A 15,274-nucleotide genomic window follows, 5' to 3' on the forward strand; every position below is an offset into this window, starting at 1 on the left:
CCTAGTAGTGACGTTAGTTATTAGTAGTAACTAACTACGGTTAATACAAAGAGTTGGCTACATAAAATAGTCCAAGTCAGCTGCTCACCATGTGATATAATGGCACGGGGCAAACTCAGTATTTCTACCCATTGGCCAATGACAGACATAACAGGTTACCGGTTGGTGGCGGCCATGCGATAAGCAGAATGGGTGGCGTCTGATTGGCTTCCGGATATCCGGGGTACATATCTCTGGCCAATCAGCAAGACCAAGGTACTGAATAAGGGGGAATTTCATGGCGCAATTGGCCGAGCCAACAAAATATCTCAATACCAATGACGGGGGTCCAGAGAAATGGGCTTGTTCTTCTCCGAAAGCTTAACACCTGACCTGAACGGATCTTTTCCCTCCTCTCTTCTTACACCTCCGTTCTCCCCCCAAATCAACACCTATCTACTTACTACACTATCACTCCTACTATCCGGTTATGATAGATAGATTGATAGACGGACAGATTCGACCGAATGTCCGTCTATGAGAATCTATGCCATACTTCACCCCCGAAAATGACGGTACGGGTTTAGCGCGACAACTGACCGATCCGCTTGTCGCTCAATATGTCTACTCCGTCTTCATCGCTCTCGCCTGGTGCAATGCCCTCGAGCTGGTGGTCCTCTGCCTCAATACCTTCAAACGCTATGCTGGCACTTACTTCTGGAGTCTTTTCATCGCCTCCATTTCCGTCATTCCCTTTGGCCTGGGATACCTCCTGAAGATGTTTAACATCTCCTTCACCAACGGCTACCTCGAGTTGGCCATCACCGACATCGGCTGGGTTGGCATGGTCACCGGTCAATCCCTCGTCCTCTGGTCACGCCTCCACCTCGTCGTTCACAATCGCAAGGTGCTCAAGAGCCTCCTCTACCTCATCGTCATCGACGGCGTTCTCCTCCACACTGCTGCCACCACGCTGGAGTTTATGAACAACGGTCTCTCTGACATTCACAATGTGACGGTTGCGTTTGGCATTATGGAACGGATACAAGTAGTGTGGTTCTGCGTTCAGGAGCTTCTCATCTCCTCCGTGTATATCTTGGAAACCGCCAAGTTGCTACGGCTCGACCGTGGAGGGCCGTCACGCACCATTCTCACGCAATTGATCATCGTCAATGTGGTCATCATGGTGCTCGATATCACGGTGGTCGCGGTTCAGTTCGCAGGTTATTTCACATTGCAGGTGACCACGAAAGTCCTAGTCTACAGCATCAAATTAAAGCTAGAATATATCATATTGGGGCGGTTAGTCGACGTGGCGCATATGCGATCACAGCCGGTAACTCCGCGCTTCCGCCTATGATTACTGTGCACGCACTCCTAGGGCGATCCCTCCTCCCAGAGACTGGCTTCGCGCACACCGCCTGCCGATATACCGTCTAGCCTTCCGTTCTAAATTTTCTCCTACTAACTCTAAAAGGATTTAAGTCGCGAAGTGGGGCGTTTGGCGCTATATATCTGGGGGAACAGCATGGATTAATGGCAAAATCCACGCGCATTCCTCCTTTTCTACTGCAGTCAACAAACTCATCCAACAAGGGACTCAATTACACCCCCCTCTTTCGACAATGACGTCCTCCCTATTAGCCGCTATCGGACTCACACCAGCCCCTTTATTCCCCCCCATCCCCAATTATGGGCCAGGTTTCCTGATCTTTCACTTTGTCTTCGCCTACGTCGTCATGTCCGCGCGGGTCCTCAAAGTATATCATGGCATTGACCACCAGGTATCCCCTCGCCAGGATTTGATTAAATACGGTGAGGCGGCTGTGCGCGAAGGGAAGATCACCGCGAAGCAACTCGAAATGCTCCATCGCAACGAAGCAGCACATGCCAACTCCGTCGAGAACTACACCCTCTTCGTCGCAGGTATCACCCTCGCCACCATTGCGGGAGTACCACGCACAACCATAAATGCGGCGGGCTTAATATATACCGTGGCACGGATTCTCTATGGTATTCATTATATCACTATAGATCGGAACCGGCCGGCTTGGTTCCGGAGTGTCCTTTGGCAGGCAGGAAACTTGAGCTGTCTGACTCTGCTGTGGAAGGCTGGACAGGCGCTGAATAGTTAGGTGGATTTCGATGCTCTGGAGATCGAAGAAGTGGTACTCAGTCGGCCATTGGCTCCTGTTTCATGCTTCATGCTTCATCTTGCTTGGTCAATTAGATATTGAAGTATATCACTTCAGATAAAAATATAGAACGAATTTATACATTATACTTCATAACCCAGTCAAATTGACTGGAGAACTTACACACCATAATTCTTGTTAAGCAAAAAAAAAAAAAAAAAAAAAAAAAGGTTTCTTCGACAACGTCGCCTGTAGAGCACGTCGAATCGGGAGTCTTCACGCAACCTCGGTTTTTGCAGTGTTTCGATGTTAAGCACAGCTAATTTAACACGAAATCGCCAGTCATGATAGATTACGCAAAGTCTAGAACGAGCTCGGAGGAGGTTCGACTTAAAGTCGTATCACATGGTGTGATTGATAAAGGTGCGGCTGTTTTACGTAACGGTACCTATTCAATTCAATACATGAATCATACTAGTAGGGAGCAGGGGGAAGAGCACCCAGTCAGTATGTATCACACAATCCACCATTTAATATATGTCGCTTGGCAAAGATATCTTGTGAAGCGGGGTGCCCTGGTCGCTCATTTCTCCCACCAGATGGTTGTAATATATATATATGTACATATGGCCATGAAAGGCGACGCTACTACCTACACTGCGAGGATCTATGGATTCAAGCTACCGTCCCCTAAGAACACCACCTACCTAGTATACAGCGGTTACCCGGATTTGATTAGCCCACCGTCTGACTATCATGAAACCTAAGGCCGAAATTCATGTTATCGATAGCCCTCGCGCCGACACATATCGAGACAAAGTGGTGGCCACATACAACGACCCACCGGAGCTATGGCATCAAGTTCTGGGGCATGACAACTTGAGCTTCCAGTTTGGCTTGTTCGACGACGCTGAGCTGGCTGAAGGCGCCAAACCGGGGTCCACTGGCCCTTCAGAGTTTCGTCACTTTGGCCGCCAACTGGAGCTTGCCGGGCTAGACGGTCCAGACCGGCCTCGAATTCACCGTATCTTGGACCTGGGCTGTGGTTGGGGCTACATCTCGCAGTACATGGCCAAGGAGTTCGGTGATTGTCCGCGCATCGATGCCATTAACATCAGTCCTCGCCAATTGGAGTACTTCGCAGAACACCTGCCCGTTCGATTCCACTCAACCGTCCAGCTGTATCTCTGCAACGGACAGGACGTGGATCTATTGCCTGATCCCGATGTACCATACGACCTTGTCGTAGTGCGCGGCGTTTACACCCACTTTCTCAACGATGTGTTTGAAGCATCAGTAGCTCGAGTAGCGAGGCGGTTGGCTCCAGGCGGAACTCTGGTGATTTCAGACACCTTATATCGTACAAGCAGCCTCAACTCTTATCGATCCGCCATCCCTGATCGAGTGGACCGTCTGGCCTGTGGCAATCGAAAGACACCGGAGTATTTTGTCCGTGTCCTCGAGCAGAATGGGTTGACGATCCAGGACCTGCGCGTACTGCCTTCCGCTCGCGAAGCTATTCACTGGTTCAACAAAGTGCGGTTGAACATTGAGCAGAACTTCCCCGAAGGAACCAATGGACCAATTCAAGAGTTGTATGATCAAGCCCGGAGCTTCTCGAAGGCCGTAGCTCAGAACCAGGCTTCTGTCTACAGCATCATTGCTAGGCGCCCGGTCGACGAGTTGAATGGGGAGTGAATCGATTTTTGCATTATGCGGAGTTGAGTAACGGGCTGTTTGTATGTAAGAGTGGGAAGGTACGAGTGGGATACTGCGAGAATATGTATGTTATCCGATGTTCGGAGATGAATCTAGAGCAGCGTCAAGTAGCATATTAGAGAGCATCACTTTCAGACGGTCAAGACTGGCCTAAATGTGAATAGGAAAGTAGGCCGATTCCAACCTATCGGCGCAGTGGGCATGATGCTCAAGACTTCGTCCGCCTTTTGAGAGGATTATGCGCGTCGAGTAGTACGTCGCATAGGATGTGAGTGTCGGTAGCTTACACGTCGCGGGGAGTGCCCGAGGATGTTGAGGGATACATTACGGATTCTTGCAATATTGTAGCATCCGGCAATTTGTGATCGGGATTCGGTTCGTTCTGGATCAAGTAAAATACGTTATGTCATTAACAATATGTGCACTGCGTAAGGCATGCGTGCCTTTGCCGCCAATTCCTATAAACCTCATTTTTCGCATATCTGCAAATGTCGGTACCGTCCATCTATTCTCCCGACAAAAAGTCAACAGTCGTCTGATACCGCCTCGTCCTCTTCCGGAATCAATCGCTGCCGCTCTTCGTCGCATTCCGCCTGCTTCTCTTCTCTCCATCTTCTCTCCGCGACATAGACAAAGGTTACCAAGGCTACACCAATGATGAGGCCTGCTGTGGCGAGGGAAGCATTGATAGGGATCGGATTACCCCGAAACGGACCATGGGTCAAATAGTCCAGCCCGTACTGCGCGAAGTTGACGAACCCCGAAAAACATATGATCGTGCCGTAGACTCTGCCGAATGTCGCAAAACCAAAGACCTTAGTCGCGTAGTCGCTGTTCGTGATGACACAAGTCAGTGGTTAGTATGTGACACCAACAAAGGAAAGAAAGAAAAGGCGGTGCTTACGACATAGCCGAGTAGTAATATGGTCTTAGGAGGACAAAGAGAATGACCGTCAAATACCCCGTCCATACGACGGGTATGGAGTTCAGAATTCCGGTAACTGTGGTTAGGAGCACGATCATCGCTAATGTGGCCGGAACACTGAGATTGTCGAGCAGGAGTCCAATGACGGGGGTGAAAAGCACACCTCCGACGGGCAATGCCACGTCGAAGAACTCGTTGATCCTATCGGCCTGCAATCCGGAGTGGAGCATGTATTCATACTGGGATCGCACGGTCGCAATAAAGTAGTTCATGCGCAACATCTGCAGCACCGTCATCAGAAGGATCAGGATGAACCACGGTGTCATCACTTGTTCATGAGCCGGGAGGCCATGAAGGACACCCCATACCCGACTCGCTTCGTGTCGTTCTTCCTCCCATTCCTGGCGCTGCTTCCGCTCCGTCTTGTCTCCAAACACTTGGTTGATCTTGCGCAATTGGTCCTTCCGATGCCTGGCGCGGTCCGTTCGGACCTGCCACAGCTCGGAATTGCTCTCGATCTCGTCGTCCGAGTCATGAATATCCTGCGTCACATCCTCAACTTGCTCTACTTTGACTTGCAACTGTTGTGTGGTTTGGTAGTCATGCGCCGGCATTATCGTCAGTATTGCGACGAAGATCAAGGCCGGTACGACCAAATAAGCGAAGAAGAAGCGTTGCGGCGAAAAGCCCTCTTGATCCTGCTCATACGCCAGGCGATAGAAGAGATAAACCGCCGCCGATGCATCGAAGGCACCCGTGACTAGTGCGACAATTGTGCCGTTGTACTTGGGGAAGGCATTGGCGATTCGGAACGATGGGAGAAAGACGAAGGTACCTCCCAATGCCAGCAAGAAGTTCGCCGCGATGTAGCCATCCACGCGACCGGAGAAAGAGAAAGCCATGAGCAGACTCCCCACGGCCAACACTGCACAACCGATCAAACCACAAGATCGCGAGCCGTAACGGTCGAGGATGGTACCGACCGGCAGAGCGGATACATTCGCCGTGATAGAGCCGACCATGAAGAATAGGTTTAACCTGCGGATGTGTATCAGAGAAGGCTGAAACTGGAACTCCGATCGAGACCACGTACCGAAGATCCTGCGCTCTACAGGCATTGCTCCCGTCGGGCCACTCTTCAGTGCACAGGTTGCGATACACGCCTTCGTTGATCATGACCGGCTTCAGCGCCGCAAAGCCAAACACGATTCCCGACGCGAACCAACAGGCCAGTAGCGTCACTATCACCTGGGCTTCACCATCGAGTCAGTTTTCTTAATGTATTCAACCATTGTCCTTCTTGCCTACCAAGTCGTTTCGCCGTTGATACTCTGTAGGCGGGCGTCGCATGCTTGACGTCCAGTAGCTCTTGCAGGGGAGGCGGCGGCAAGACATCATAGCTGATTTCACGCCGGATGGGGATGGATAGGATGCTCTCCGTATCTACGGCGTCCACGTTATCTACTCCGTCAATAGGAGACACTCGCTGGACGAGGGACATGATACGATGTTTAAAAGCACATAAAAGCACAATGGGATAATGCGCAACTGAGGCGCGTTCAGACAAGAGAGAACGAGAAGAGGAATTAAGTAGATGAATAATTACATATTCTGGAGTTCTGGTTAAATGAGTGAGTGAGTAGAGTATATTGCCGATGTGAGGGGGAAAGACAGACTGATAATTTATTTAGTAGTTGGAAAAGGTCACCGACCGTCAGTCCTTTCTAGAACGGTCTACTGGATTGGAGGCCTCAAAAACAAGGAATCTTATCAACCGCATGATTTCATTGCTCCACTTTTAGTTAAAATTAATATGGTAGCTTCTCCACATTGTGTCTGTCTTATCTTATTTTTTATCTATTAATTAAACAAGAGAAGGTGACCGCGGTTGCCGATCAGGGTATACTCGTTAACAGACAAGATTGGAACTCTACTATATATATAACCGGGCATCATCTCCCAGACTCCTGCTGTACCTATTCGAGGCAGACGTACAGAGTAGAGTACAACAGCCCCAAATACACAAATAAAAACGAGCCGAAGCGCCTCAACTTCAAATTCATATGTATCTAATAAACATATATTGGCAAAAAAAACCCTGCGATAACAAAGATGGAAGGTTCACCCGAAGCTTGCATAATGCAGGAGAATAGTTAATCCATGAGAGTCTGGATTTAGTCCCGTGCGTCTTCTATTCTACATGCTGTTACGCCATCTCAGATTTCCCAAAACAACTTTCGAGACTGGTCCCTAGTGATATAATACCCACATAAACTGATGCAATCTTGACAGGTTTTGAACTCGACGATTCTAACCCCAGTGTCTTATCCCCCATTGAGTTAAGCTGGACTTTGTCGCCGGGGACCTTTTCGGCGGAGTGACCGTGTTCCGGCCTTGGGAGACCCGGCAGCATGGACTCAGAGCAGTATTATCCATCATGCGAGATCGACATTCCTTCCAATCAGACCTTGGCTCGGCCGGAAGGGTTTGGGGACTGTGAGTTGATAAGGAGTGGAGTCAGAACTAGCCGCCATAGACTCATCAAGGGGCCCTGCAAGAAGGTAGAGCTCGAAGCCATGCAATATGTCGCCAAGCGTACCACTGTACCTGTTCCAAAAGTCTTCACCGTCTACCCATACCACGATGCACGGATCCATATTGAAATGGAATATATACGTGGAATCGACCTGGAAACCGCCTGGCTTGATGGCCATCTGTCACACGACCAGAAAAAAAAACATCTTATCAGTGAAATTGCCGGCTATGTCAACCAGCTGCGAAGCCTCGAACCACCGCATAAAGGATTTGTCGGGTCGGCAAGCGGGGAAGGTGGTCTTGATGGTCGTGTTGGGTACTCTCCTTTCAGCCCCTTTCCAGGACATGAAGGATTTCACACTTTTTTTCGAAAAATGTACCTATTGAGGACTGTGCACAAGTATTTGGCCAAGAGGTTACCGATTCCCATACACGTTATTATCGAAGCTGTTTTAGCCATGCCGATCTTGCTCCACGGAATATCATTATTGAGAATGGGAAGATTGCGGCTTTAATCGATTGGGAGTATGGTGGCTGGTACCCAGAGTACTGGGAATATACCAAGGCTCATTATGTACCGGTCGGGATGTCTGATTGGTACGAAGGGTTGAAATCAGCTATCACGAGGTATGATGACGAGCTGAGAGCCGAACAAAACCCCTGGACACAATGTGAGCTACCAGGGATGCACTTCTAACGGTTATGACCACGCTGCTATTTCCTCTCAGTTGAAGATTGAATTCATTATCAACTCTGAGATGCTTCGACATTCTAAAGTACACTGTATTGAGGCACGAGGCTCGAGATAAGTATAGGCTACATTGGCCGGCTCGTGTACTTGATGACTCTTGATTGACGGCGCGTGTTCAGGAGAAGCTGATCGGCAAATGCGATAAAATCGTCCATGAGCCAATAAATATCGAATCGCCCTGCCAAACCCTTCTCCTGCAACTTCTGAATAGCAGCCATGGTCCAACTGACGCAGTTCTGTTCCGGCTGAGCGCCCTTTCTCGGAAGCGGAACTGATCTGAGATGGGTCTCTATCTCTGCGTAGGTGGTTGCATTTGGAACCTTACCTATCATGGCTTTCCCAAGAAGGTGGATGCTGCTCTTTAATGGATCGATCTTTTCTTTTCTTCGGAAAACCCTATCGTTGTCTGCATTTTGGTCGACTCGACTCTAGTGACAGGATCCGGTCTGGGTGCATCGGTCGCGTCACACGCTTAGCAATCATCCCCTGTTGGCTTCTTGGGGGTGATCAAGATACCCCAATGGTACGCGGCCTAACCCAGGCGTTGTCGATGTTTCCCGACGGAGAACTGATCCCGGTAATGCACGGTGACGAACACCTGACGTTTGTTGCTCATGGTGAGGTATATCGACCTATCTATGTGAATAGTGTCTCTCTCAGAATTAGGAAGTTATGGCCTAGAATCACAGGGTTTGTAACGGATAACCGTGATGTCGGGGGGTGTGAAAAAAACGTTTGGTAGACCTCAGCTCTCACGGTCCTAGAGATATATATGCCTGATCAGTGTCTTTTGCCTCCATTCTAGGAAGAAGCCATCGATACTGGACATAATATGGTAGTGCCATTTGCTGTGTCTTTTTGGAACAATACTGGCCACTGATCAGATGGAACTAGGGTGTGTAAAGGTGTAAACGCCGGTATGGATTCTCGGATATCACCGTACGGCTGATAGAGCAACGTAGCATTCTCCCCCTCATGGTCCTAGGCGCCCGTACCAATACCCTGGAATCTAGAAGATCAACAAAGTGATGATCTTCCAGTTGTCTAGTCTAGAGCGTGAATCCCATAGGGCCTCGTAAGCCGCACAAGGACGCTTCAATGTTGCACCGCATAAAGGACTCGAGTAGTACTTGGCTACTCTACTGAGCGAGCCAATCAATCCTGCTGTCTACCCGAAATTACACTGAAATCTCATGTATTGGGACAGCTCTAGTCCTCGGGGGTTGGTGATCTAGTCGTATTTTTTTGACACCTACTTTCTGTATTGGTCGACTTGAAGTATGGGAACCGTCATGTATATATAGTGAATCTGAATCAGCCGGCCGCACAGGTTTGGTGAATAGTCACTCCCTAAGGGACGGAAATAAGAAAGTGAAGAAAAAGCGATAGTCTTGATGATCGTCTCTGATATGTACATAAGTTAATTTACCTTTTAAAACTTGAAAGACTGGTTGTAATACGAGCATGGATGTTATGATACTATCTCCACGCTTCGCACTTATACATATCAGAGTGCTTTTCTATTTTATTTCCTTAATTGCCAACTGAGTCCATACATTATACATACTGATTTCAAGTTACATTGATGGGTCGCGGGTCTGATGTTAGTCGTAGTATGTTGAGTGTGATGCCTCAGGCATTACATGCGATGAAGTCGGGACATAAAAACCAGTAGGATCCATAGGAACATGAAGTCCAGTAGTTCTCCGACTCGCTTAGGGTACTAGAAGACTGCACAAAGGACTGAGTTCTGGCATCAGGAGTTCTCCGGCCGATTAAGGATCTGGAGCCCAGGTCTAGACTCTAGACTCTTGAAGTGAAACCGCGTTCCCCAGACAAGTCGGCAAGTGGGCCAGGAGATTGTCAGGTCAAGATGGAACCTCCAAGCGAAGGATTGTGTCACTCTGGCTGTGTGACTAGGTTCAAGTCGCCGAACTGGTGACGAGTCAGGGAGAACCAGGGGCAAGACAATAAACGAGAATCAACGAGACCCTACGTGTCGTTCTTTTGATTTTGAGTGTGATTGAGTTTGATTGAGTTTGATTTCTTATTTTCCTTTTTTCCTTCTTGCCATGTTGACCATGTTGGTCTGTCTCTCATGGGGAATGCATACTCTGTAGACGGCGTGGCCAATCGGCGGGATATAAATATAGAGGTTTGTATGCGCATGGATGCCCATCTATCTCACTCCTGCTTGATAATTCCGGAGCACAAGCCTCTCCCGCCGACGGCCTATAGTTATATCGTCTTATTAATGTCTCCCAAGCATTCTAAAATCTAAAAATACATCAACTCTTTCGGAGATGGGATCGCGTAGCAATTCTCGCTTCTATCTAGATAGTATAGAGTAAATAGAAAGGAAAAAAAAAAGTCCACCGTCAGCCTCGTTCATCGCCATCCAACGTGTTCGCCCGTCACCTTGTCCTTGTGATCAGCAAACAAGTACAGACCTGGACTGGTCGAGAAAGGGATCCTTAAAACCTCTTTTCAATCTCTCAAATTGATTCTCCACTTTTCCCTTTTCTTGGCAGTGCGACAAGCGTTTCACGAGGGATTCTCGTCAACCCCAAGGGATACACTAGATCTAGAGGCCACCTTCCCCCGGGGGCAAGGAACCTGATCATTCAGATACAGGTACTTGTTTCTTGTCCATTTCCGGTGACTACACCACCCCTCTCCCCGAGTCCGGGAATCAGATGGTGAGTTGCGCGCCCGTCAGAGGGATTATCTTCTGATTGGAATTCTCCAGCCTTCGCCCACTCCCCTCTCCCTCTGTCTCGGCTATGCGCAGAGTGGGTGACCCACAAGTGGAGTGAGCATTCCTCATCCGCCACAAATCAGCAGCCTTCGCGCGTCCCGAGAACCCTGAGTAACGGCCATTGAGGGATCGGGAAGACGCACTGGGCGGCTCCACCGGATGCGCGTCGCGCGATCATGAAAGGGCACTTGTTGGAAAAGGTGGAGGCCAATGACGATGAATCCTGGGTGTCAGCCACGCCGGAACGGATCAATCTTCTTCTCTCTTCACAGATATTGGTTGCTTTTTTGAAGTTGGTTGGGTCGAAACTTGGAAAGTTCACGGGTTGCCTTTGGCTGCATTCGCATGTACCTTATTTTATTTTTTATTCTTTTTTTTTTTTTTCCCTTAATAACAGGAGGGGTGGCAACCTTGGGTTAACCCGGAGAATAAAACCACCAACAAACAATATTAATCCTTTACCTGATACTTTTCCCAGGTACCCAAGGGATGACTCGAGGATATTCCTCAATAGGTTATTGATCGACTTGAGACAACATTCGTCTGTCTTTTGGTGGGCCGTGGGGGGAGAAAAGAGGGAAGAGACGAGTAAGCTGATGGCGGAGGAACCGAAAGGGCCCTTTTGTTTATGTTTGGGTATTTCTATTTTTCTGTTCATAACTTAAGATGTGCTGTTATTATAGAAAAGTTGGGTTGGATTTATTTTTTATTTGTTATTGCGCAAATAAGAGAGAGAGAGAGAGAGTACGAGAAAAGAGAGCCTGAAGTAGGGTTTCTCTAAGCCACAGGAGCATCCGATCACTGCCCCCCTTGCATTTTTTTATGCCAGAGGAAAGACTCCGTAATAAATAAATAAATAAATAGTAAACGATAAAATAATAATCAGAAAAATAAAATAGAATAAAAAAAATTACCAAAAATAATCCCATTGCCCAGGTTTCCGTGTTCATGCATGGGATCCAATGACGATTCCTCCATATACATAAGTATTGACTGACAGTAGGCAGCCTGTTATTTATTCCTGAGTATTTCGGACAGTACTGGATTTATATATAGAATCGAAATCAAAATCCATGGTTCCACCGGGTCGCTGACTGACCCAAGTTTCCATTTGTTTTATTATATTCTTCTACTTCTTCTGTGTTCTGTCATTTTTCTTTTTCTTTTCCTCTTTTATTCTTTCTTTTTTGTGACAAGATTGGGTTGTTTTTCTTTTTTTGATTTGGTTTCGAAACCAGTGACTTCCCTTCCCTTCCCTTTCCCTTCTGCCCTTCTTCTCCCTCCTCCTCCTTCCCTTACTAACAACTTCTTCTTATCCTTATCCTTGCCCACCCCCTCTCTTTACCCACACACCCTCTCTCCCTCGCTCCATGCAGTTCCGCCTATAAGTCAAAGTCTCGGAATTCGTTCGTTGTGATTGGGGATCTCTGTATCACTGCTAGTTTCCCTTCAGCGCCGTCGAGATGGGACCCGTACGGCCCACCTCCACTCACTCGCCTCAGCCAAGCCGCAGCAGTTTTTATTCGCATACCAATCCCTCTCGGACTGTAAGTTCTACCACCAGCAATTCATCCTTCTCTTTTATTCCCACGGCTTCCCCCCCCTCTCCCCCCAATACCCCCCACCCCCAATCGTATGATCGTTTCTTCTTGGTATAGCTCCCGCCATTCCCTCTCCTTCTAATGCCTCCTCAACCCGAGCAGCAAACGCCCGGCTTGTCAGACCGAGACGAACAGGAGCAGTCTTCGCTCCTGCGTCATAATCATCCCAGTATCTACGGCGTCGAGGACCCCAGCCTGTCGTCCGACTCCCTGCGCCGATATACCCTTCACGATCCCGGTGTCACCGTGTTCGCAGCCCCCCCGTATCAAGAGTCCGAAGCGGCGGAACTCTACGATGCCAGTCAAATGTCCGAGTCCAGCGGCATCAAACTGGAGACCTTCCAGCCAGCCAGTATCAGTAACCGGTCGGGCTTGCGTCGCTATGGAACCCGAAAGATCAACCTTGTGCAGGGGTCGGTGCTGAGTGTCGATTACCCCGTGCCGAGTGCCATTCAGAATGCGATTCAACCGGAATATCGGGAGGCGGAGGAGGCGTTTTCGGAGGAATTCACGCATATGCGCTGTAGGTCCTTGGATCGACTTTTGTCACTTGCAGTCGGACTAACCCCCCGTCGCAGATACGGCGGCCACTTGTGATCCCGACGAGTTCACCCTGCGGAACGGGTATAACCTGCGCCCGGCCATCTACAACCGTCACACCGAACTGCTCATCGCCATCACCTACTATAACGAAGACAAGGTCCTGACGGCCCGCACGCTGCACGGTGTTATGCAGAACGTGCGCGATATTGTCAACCTGAAGAAGTCGGAATTCTGGAACAAGGGAGGTCCGGCCTGGCAGAAGATCGTCGTGTGCCTGGTGTTTGACGGTATCGAGCCGTGCGATAAAAACACGCTGGATGTGTTGGCGACCGTCGGAATTTACCAGGATGGCGTAATGAAGAAGGATGTTGACGGTCGGGAAACGGTCGCTCATATTGTGAGTTCTGCGAGTCCCTCCAGTGAAAAACCAAAAAAAAAAAAAAAAAAAAAAAAACAACAAAAATCCCCCCCCCAAAGTTTTAAGTGATACGACAGGGACTGACTGGAACAGTTCGAATATACCACGCAATTGTCCGTCACCTCAAATCAACAGTTGGTTCGTCCGCAGGGCAACGATCCCTCCAATCTTCCTCCCGTCCAGATGATCTTCTGCCTCAAACAGAAGAACAGCAAGAAAATCAACTCCCATCGGTGGCTCTTCAACGCGTTTAGCCGGATCCTCAACCCTGAAGTGTGTATTTTGATCGACGCGGGTACCAAACCCGGCAAGAAGTCATTGCTGGCTCTCTGGGAATCCTTCTACAACGATAAAAACCTGGGTGGTTCCTGTGGTGAGATTCACGCCATGTTGGGCAAGGGTTGGCGGAAGGTCCTGAACCCGCTGGTGGCCTCGCAGAACTTCGAGTACAAGATCTCCAATATCCTGGACAAACCGCTTGAAAGTGCATTCGGCTATGTCAGTGTGTTGCCTGGTGCCTTCTCCGCATACCGCTATCGTGCGATTATGGGTCGCCCATTGGAGCAATACTTCCACGGAGATCATACATTGTCCAAGCGACTCGGGAAAAAGGGTATTGAGGGTATGAATATCTTCAAAAAGAACATGTTCTTGGCCGAGGACCGAATCTTGTGCTTCGAGCTGGTGGCGAAGGCGGGTTATAAATGGCATCTCTCGTACGTCAAGGCGTCGAAAGGTGAGACGGACGTTCCGGAGGGTTCGGCCGAGTTCATCGGTCAGAGGCGACGTTGGCTGAATGGTTCCTTCGCCGCCGGTTTGTACGCCATGATGCACTTTGGGCGAATCTATCGCAGTGGACACAGCTTCGTCCGCTTGTTCTTCCTGCATGTGCAGATGGTTTATAACTTCTGTCAGCTCGTCATGACCTGGTTCTCTCTCTGTGCGTTCCCATCGAAAACCCCAATCCCCTGGATTCATGAACGCCCACTGACCTGGTTGCTCATTTAGCTTCCTACTGGCTCACCAGTTCGGTTATTATGGATCTCGTCGGTACCCCCAGTGCAGCCAACAAGAACAAGGGATGGCCGTTTGGGAATGACGCCACGCCGATCGTGAATACCTTCCTCAAATATGGCTATATCTTCTGCTTGATGCTGCAATTCATTCTGGCCCTCGGAAATCGACCAAAAGGGTGAGTTCCGGCTATCGTCTTTTATGTTTTCTCGTGTGACGAACTGCTTACTCACTGGACCTAGAACTCGACTTCCGTACACGCTCTCGTTCTTGTACTTCTCGATCGTGCAGATCTATATCCTACTTCTGTCGTTTTACTTGGTTGCCAACGCCTTCACCGGTGGCATGATGGATTTCGACTTTGACAACGGTGCGAGTGGATTCTTCGCGTCTTTCTTCGCCTCCGACAGCGGTGGTATTGTCCTGATTGCCTTGGTCTCCACGTACGGTATCTACGTCATCGCCAGTCTGCTCTACGGAGACCCGTGGCATATCCTCACCAGTTCGTGGGCGTACTTCTTCGGCATGACGACCTCGATTAACATCCTGATGGTCTATGCGTTTTGCAACTGGCACGATGTCTCGTGGGGTACGAAGGGATCCGATAAGGCCGAGGCGCTACCCTCGGCGCAAACGAAGAAGGAGGACGGCAGCAAGCAGCAATTCATTGAGGAAGTGGATAAACCGCAAGCCGATATTGATAGTCAGTTCGAGGCCACGGTGAAACGGGCCTTGGCGCCGTGGGTGGAGCCGGAGGAAGAGGAATCCACCAGTCTGGATGATTCGTACAAGAACTTCCGGACGATGCTGGTGCTGCTCTGGGTGTTTAGCAACCTGATCTTGACCCTGTTGATTACGGGCACCGGGATTGACCGCATGTGTTTGACGGTATGTTT

General features: G+C 49.2%; 8 protein-coding genes across 8 annotated transcripts; 5 read left to right on the top strand and 3 right to left on the bottom strand.

The window, feature by feature from the left end:
* Positions 1-379: 379 nt before the first annotated feature.
* BDW43DRAFT_242865 (uncharacterized protein) lies at positions 380-1,472 on the top strand. Its single transcript, XM_032039698.1, has one exon. It carries the CDS (start codon positions 527-529, stop codon positions 1,337-1,339), a length of 813 nt encoding a protein of 270 aa, XP_031894465.1. The 5' UTR covers positions 380-526; the 3' UTR covers positions 1,340-1,472.
* Positions 1,472-2,306, top strand: BDW43DRAFT_242858 (MAPEG family protein). Its single transcript, XM_032039697.1, has one exon. It carries the CDS (start codon positions 1,605-1,607, stop codon positions 2,112-2,114), a length of 510 nt encoding a protein of 169 aa, XP_031894466.1. The 5' UTR covers positions 1,472-1,604; the 3' UTR covers positions 2,115-2,306.
* A 564-nt stretch (positions 2,307-2,870) lies between these two features.
* On the top strand, positions 2,871-3,812 carry BDW43DRAFT_316680 (SAM-dependent methyltransferase; the record flags this gene model as incomplete). Its single annotated transcript, XM_032048364.1, has 1 exon — positions 2,871-3,812. One exon carries the CDS (start codon positions 2,871-2,873, stop codon positions 3,810-3,812), a length of 942 nt encoding a protein of 313 aa, XP_031894467.1.
* A 272-nt stretch (positions 3,813-4,084) lies between these two features.
* Positions 4,085-6,438, bottom strand: BDW43DRAFT_242876 (putative MFS transporter). The gene is made up of 4 exons (XM_032039699.1): positions 6,067-6,438; positions 5,852-6,011; positions 4,738-5,796; positions 4,085-4,664 (listed from the first exon to the last, which is right to left on the bottom strand). The coding sequence occupies exons 1-4, from the start codon at positions 6,257-6,259 to the stop codon at positions 4,358-4,360; spliced, it is 1,719 nt and encodes a 572-aa protein (XP_031894468.1). The 5' UTR covers positions 6,260-6,438; the 3' UTR covers positions 4,085-4,357.
* Positions 6,439-7,195: 757 nt separating this feature from the next.
* On the top strand, positions 7,196-7,990 carry BDW43DRAFT_304499 (aminoglycoside phosphotransferase family protein; the record flags this gene model as incomplete). Its single annotated transcript, XM_032045613.1, has 3 exons — positions 7,196-7,254; positions 7,286-7,604; positions 7,682-7,990. The coding sequence occupies 3 exons, from the start codon at positions 7,196-7,198 to the stop codon at positions 7,988-7,990; spliced, it is 687 nt and encodes a 228-aa protein (XP_031894469.1).
* A 2,557-nt stretch (positions 7,991-10,547) lies between these two features.
* On the bottom strand, positions 10,548-11,572 carry BDW43DRAFT_242916 (uncharacterized protein). The gene is made up of 2 exons (XM_032039700.1): positions 11,213-11,572; positions 10,548-11,137 (listed from the first exon to the last, which is right to left on the bottom strand). The coding sequence occupies exons 1-2, from the start codon at positions 11,458-11,460 to the stop codon at positions 10,882-10,884; spliced, it is 504 nt and encodes a 167-aa protein (XP_031894470.1). The 5' UTR covers positions 11,461-11,572; the 3' UTR covers positions 10,548-10,881.
* BDW43DRAFT_293673 (uncharacterized protein) lies at positions 11,158-11,801 on the bottom strand. The gene has a single exon (XM_032043847.1). The coding sequence runs from the start codon at positions 11,750-11,752 to the stop codon at positions 11,516-11,518; it is 237 nt and encodes a 78-aa protein (XP_031894471.1). The 5' UTR covers positions 11,753-11,801; the 3' UTR covers positions 11,158-11,515.
* A 683-nt stretch (positions 11,802-12,484) lies between these two features.
* BDW43DRAFT_316683 (chitin synthase-domain-containing protein) lies at positions 12,485-15,258 on the top strand (the record flags this gene model as incomplete). The annotated part of the gene is made up of 5 exons (XM_032048365.1): positions 12,485-12,926; positions 12,982-13,343; positions 13,458-14,304; positions 14,373-14,556; positions 14,621-15,258. Coding segments are annotated over 5 exons (2,473 nt in total), but the record flags the coding sequence as incomplete, so codon positions are not given.
* Positions 15,259-15,274: the final 16 nt, after the last annotated feature.

Source organism: Aspergillus alliaceus (assembly GCF_009176365.1).
Source record: "Aspergillus alliaceus strain CBS 536.65 unplaced genomic scaffold BDW43scaffold_80, whole genome shotgun sequence".
NCBI classification, from domain to species: domain Eukaryota; kingdom Fungi; phylum Ascomycota; class Eurotiomycetes; order Eurotiales; family Aspergillaceae; genus Aspergillus; species Aspergillus alliaceus.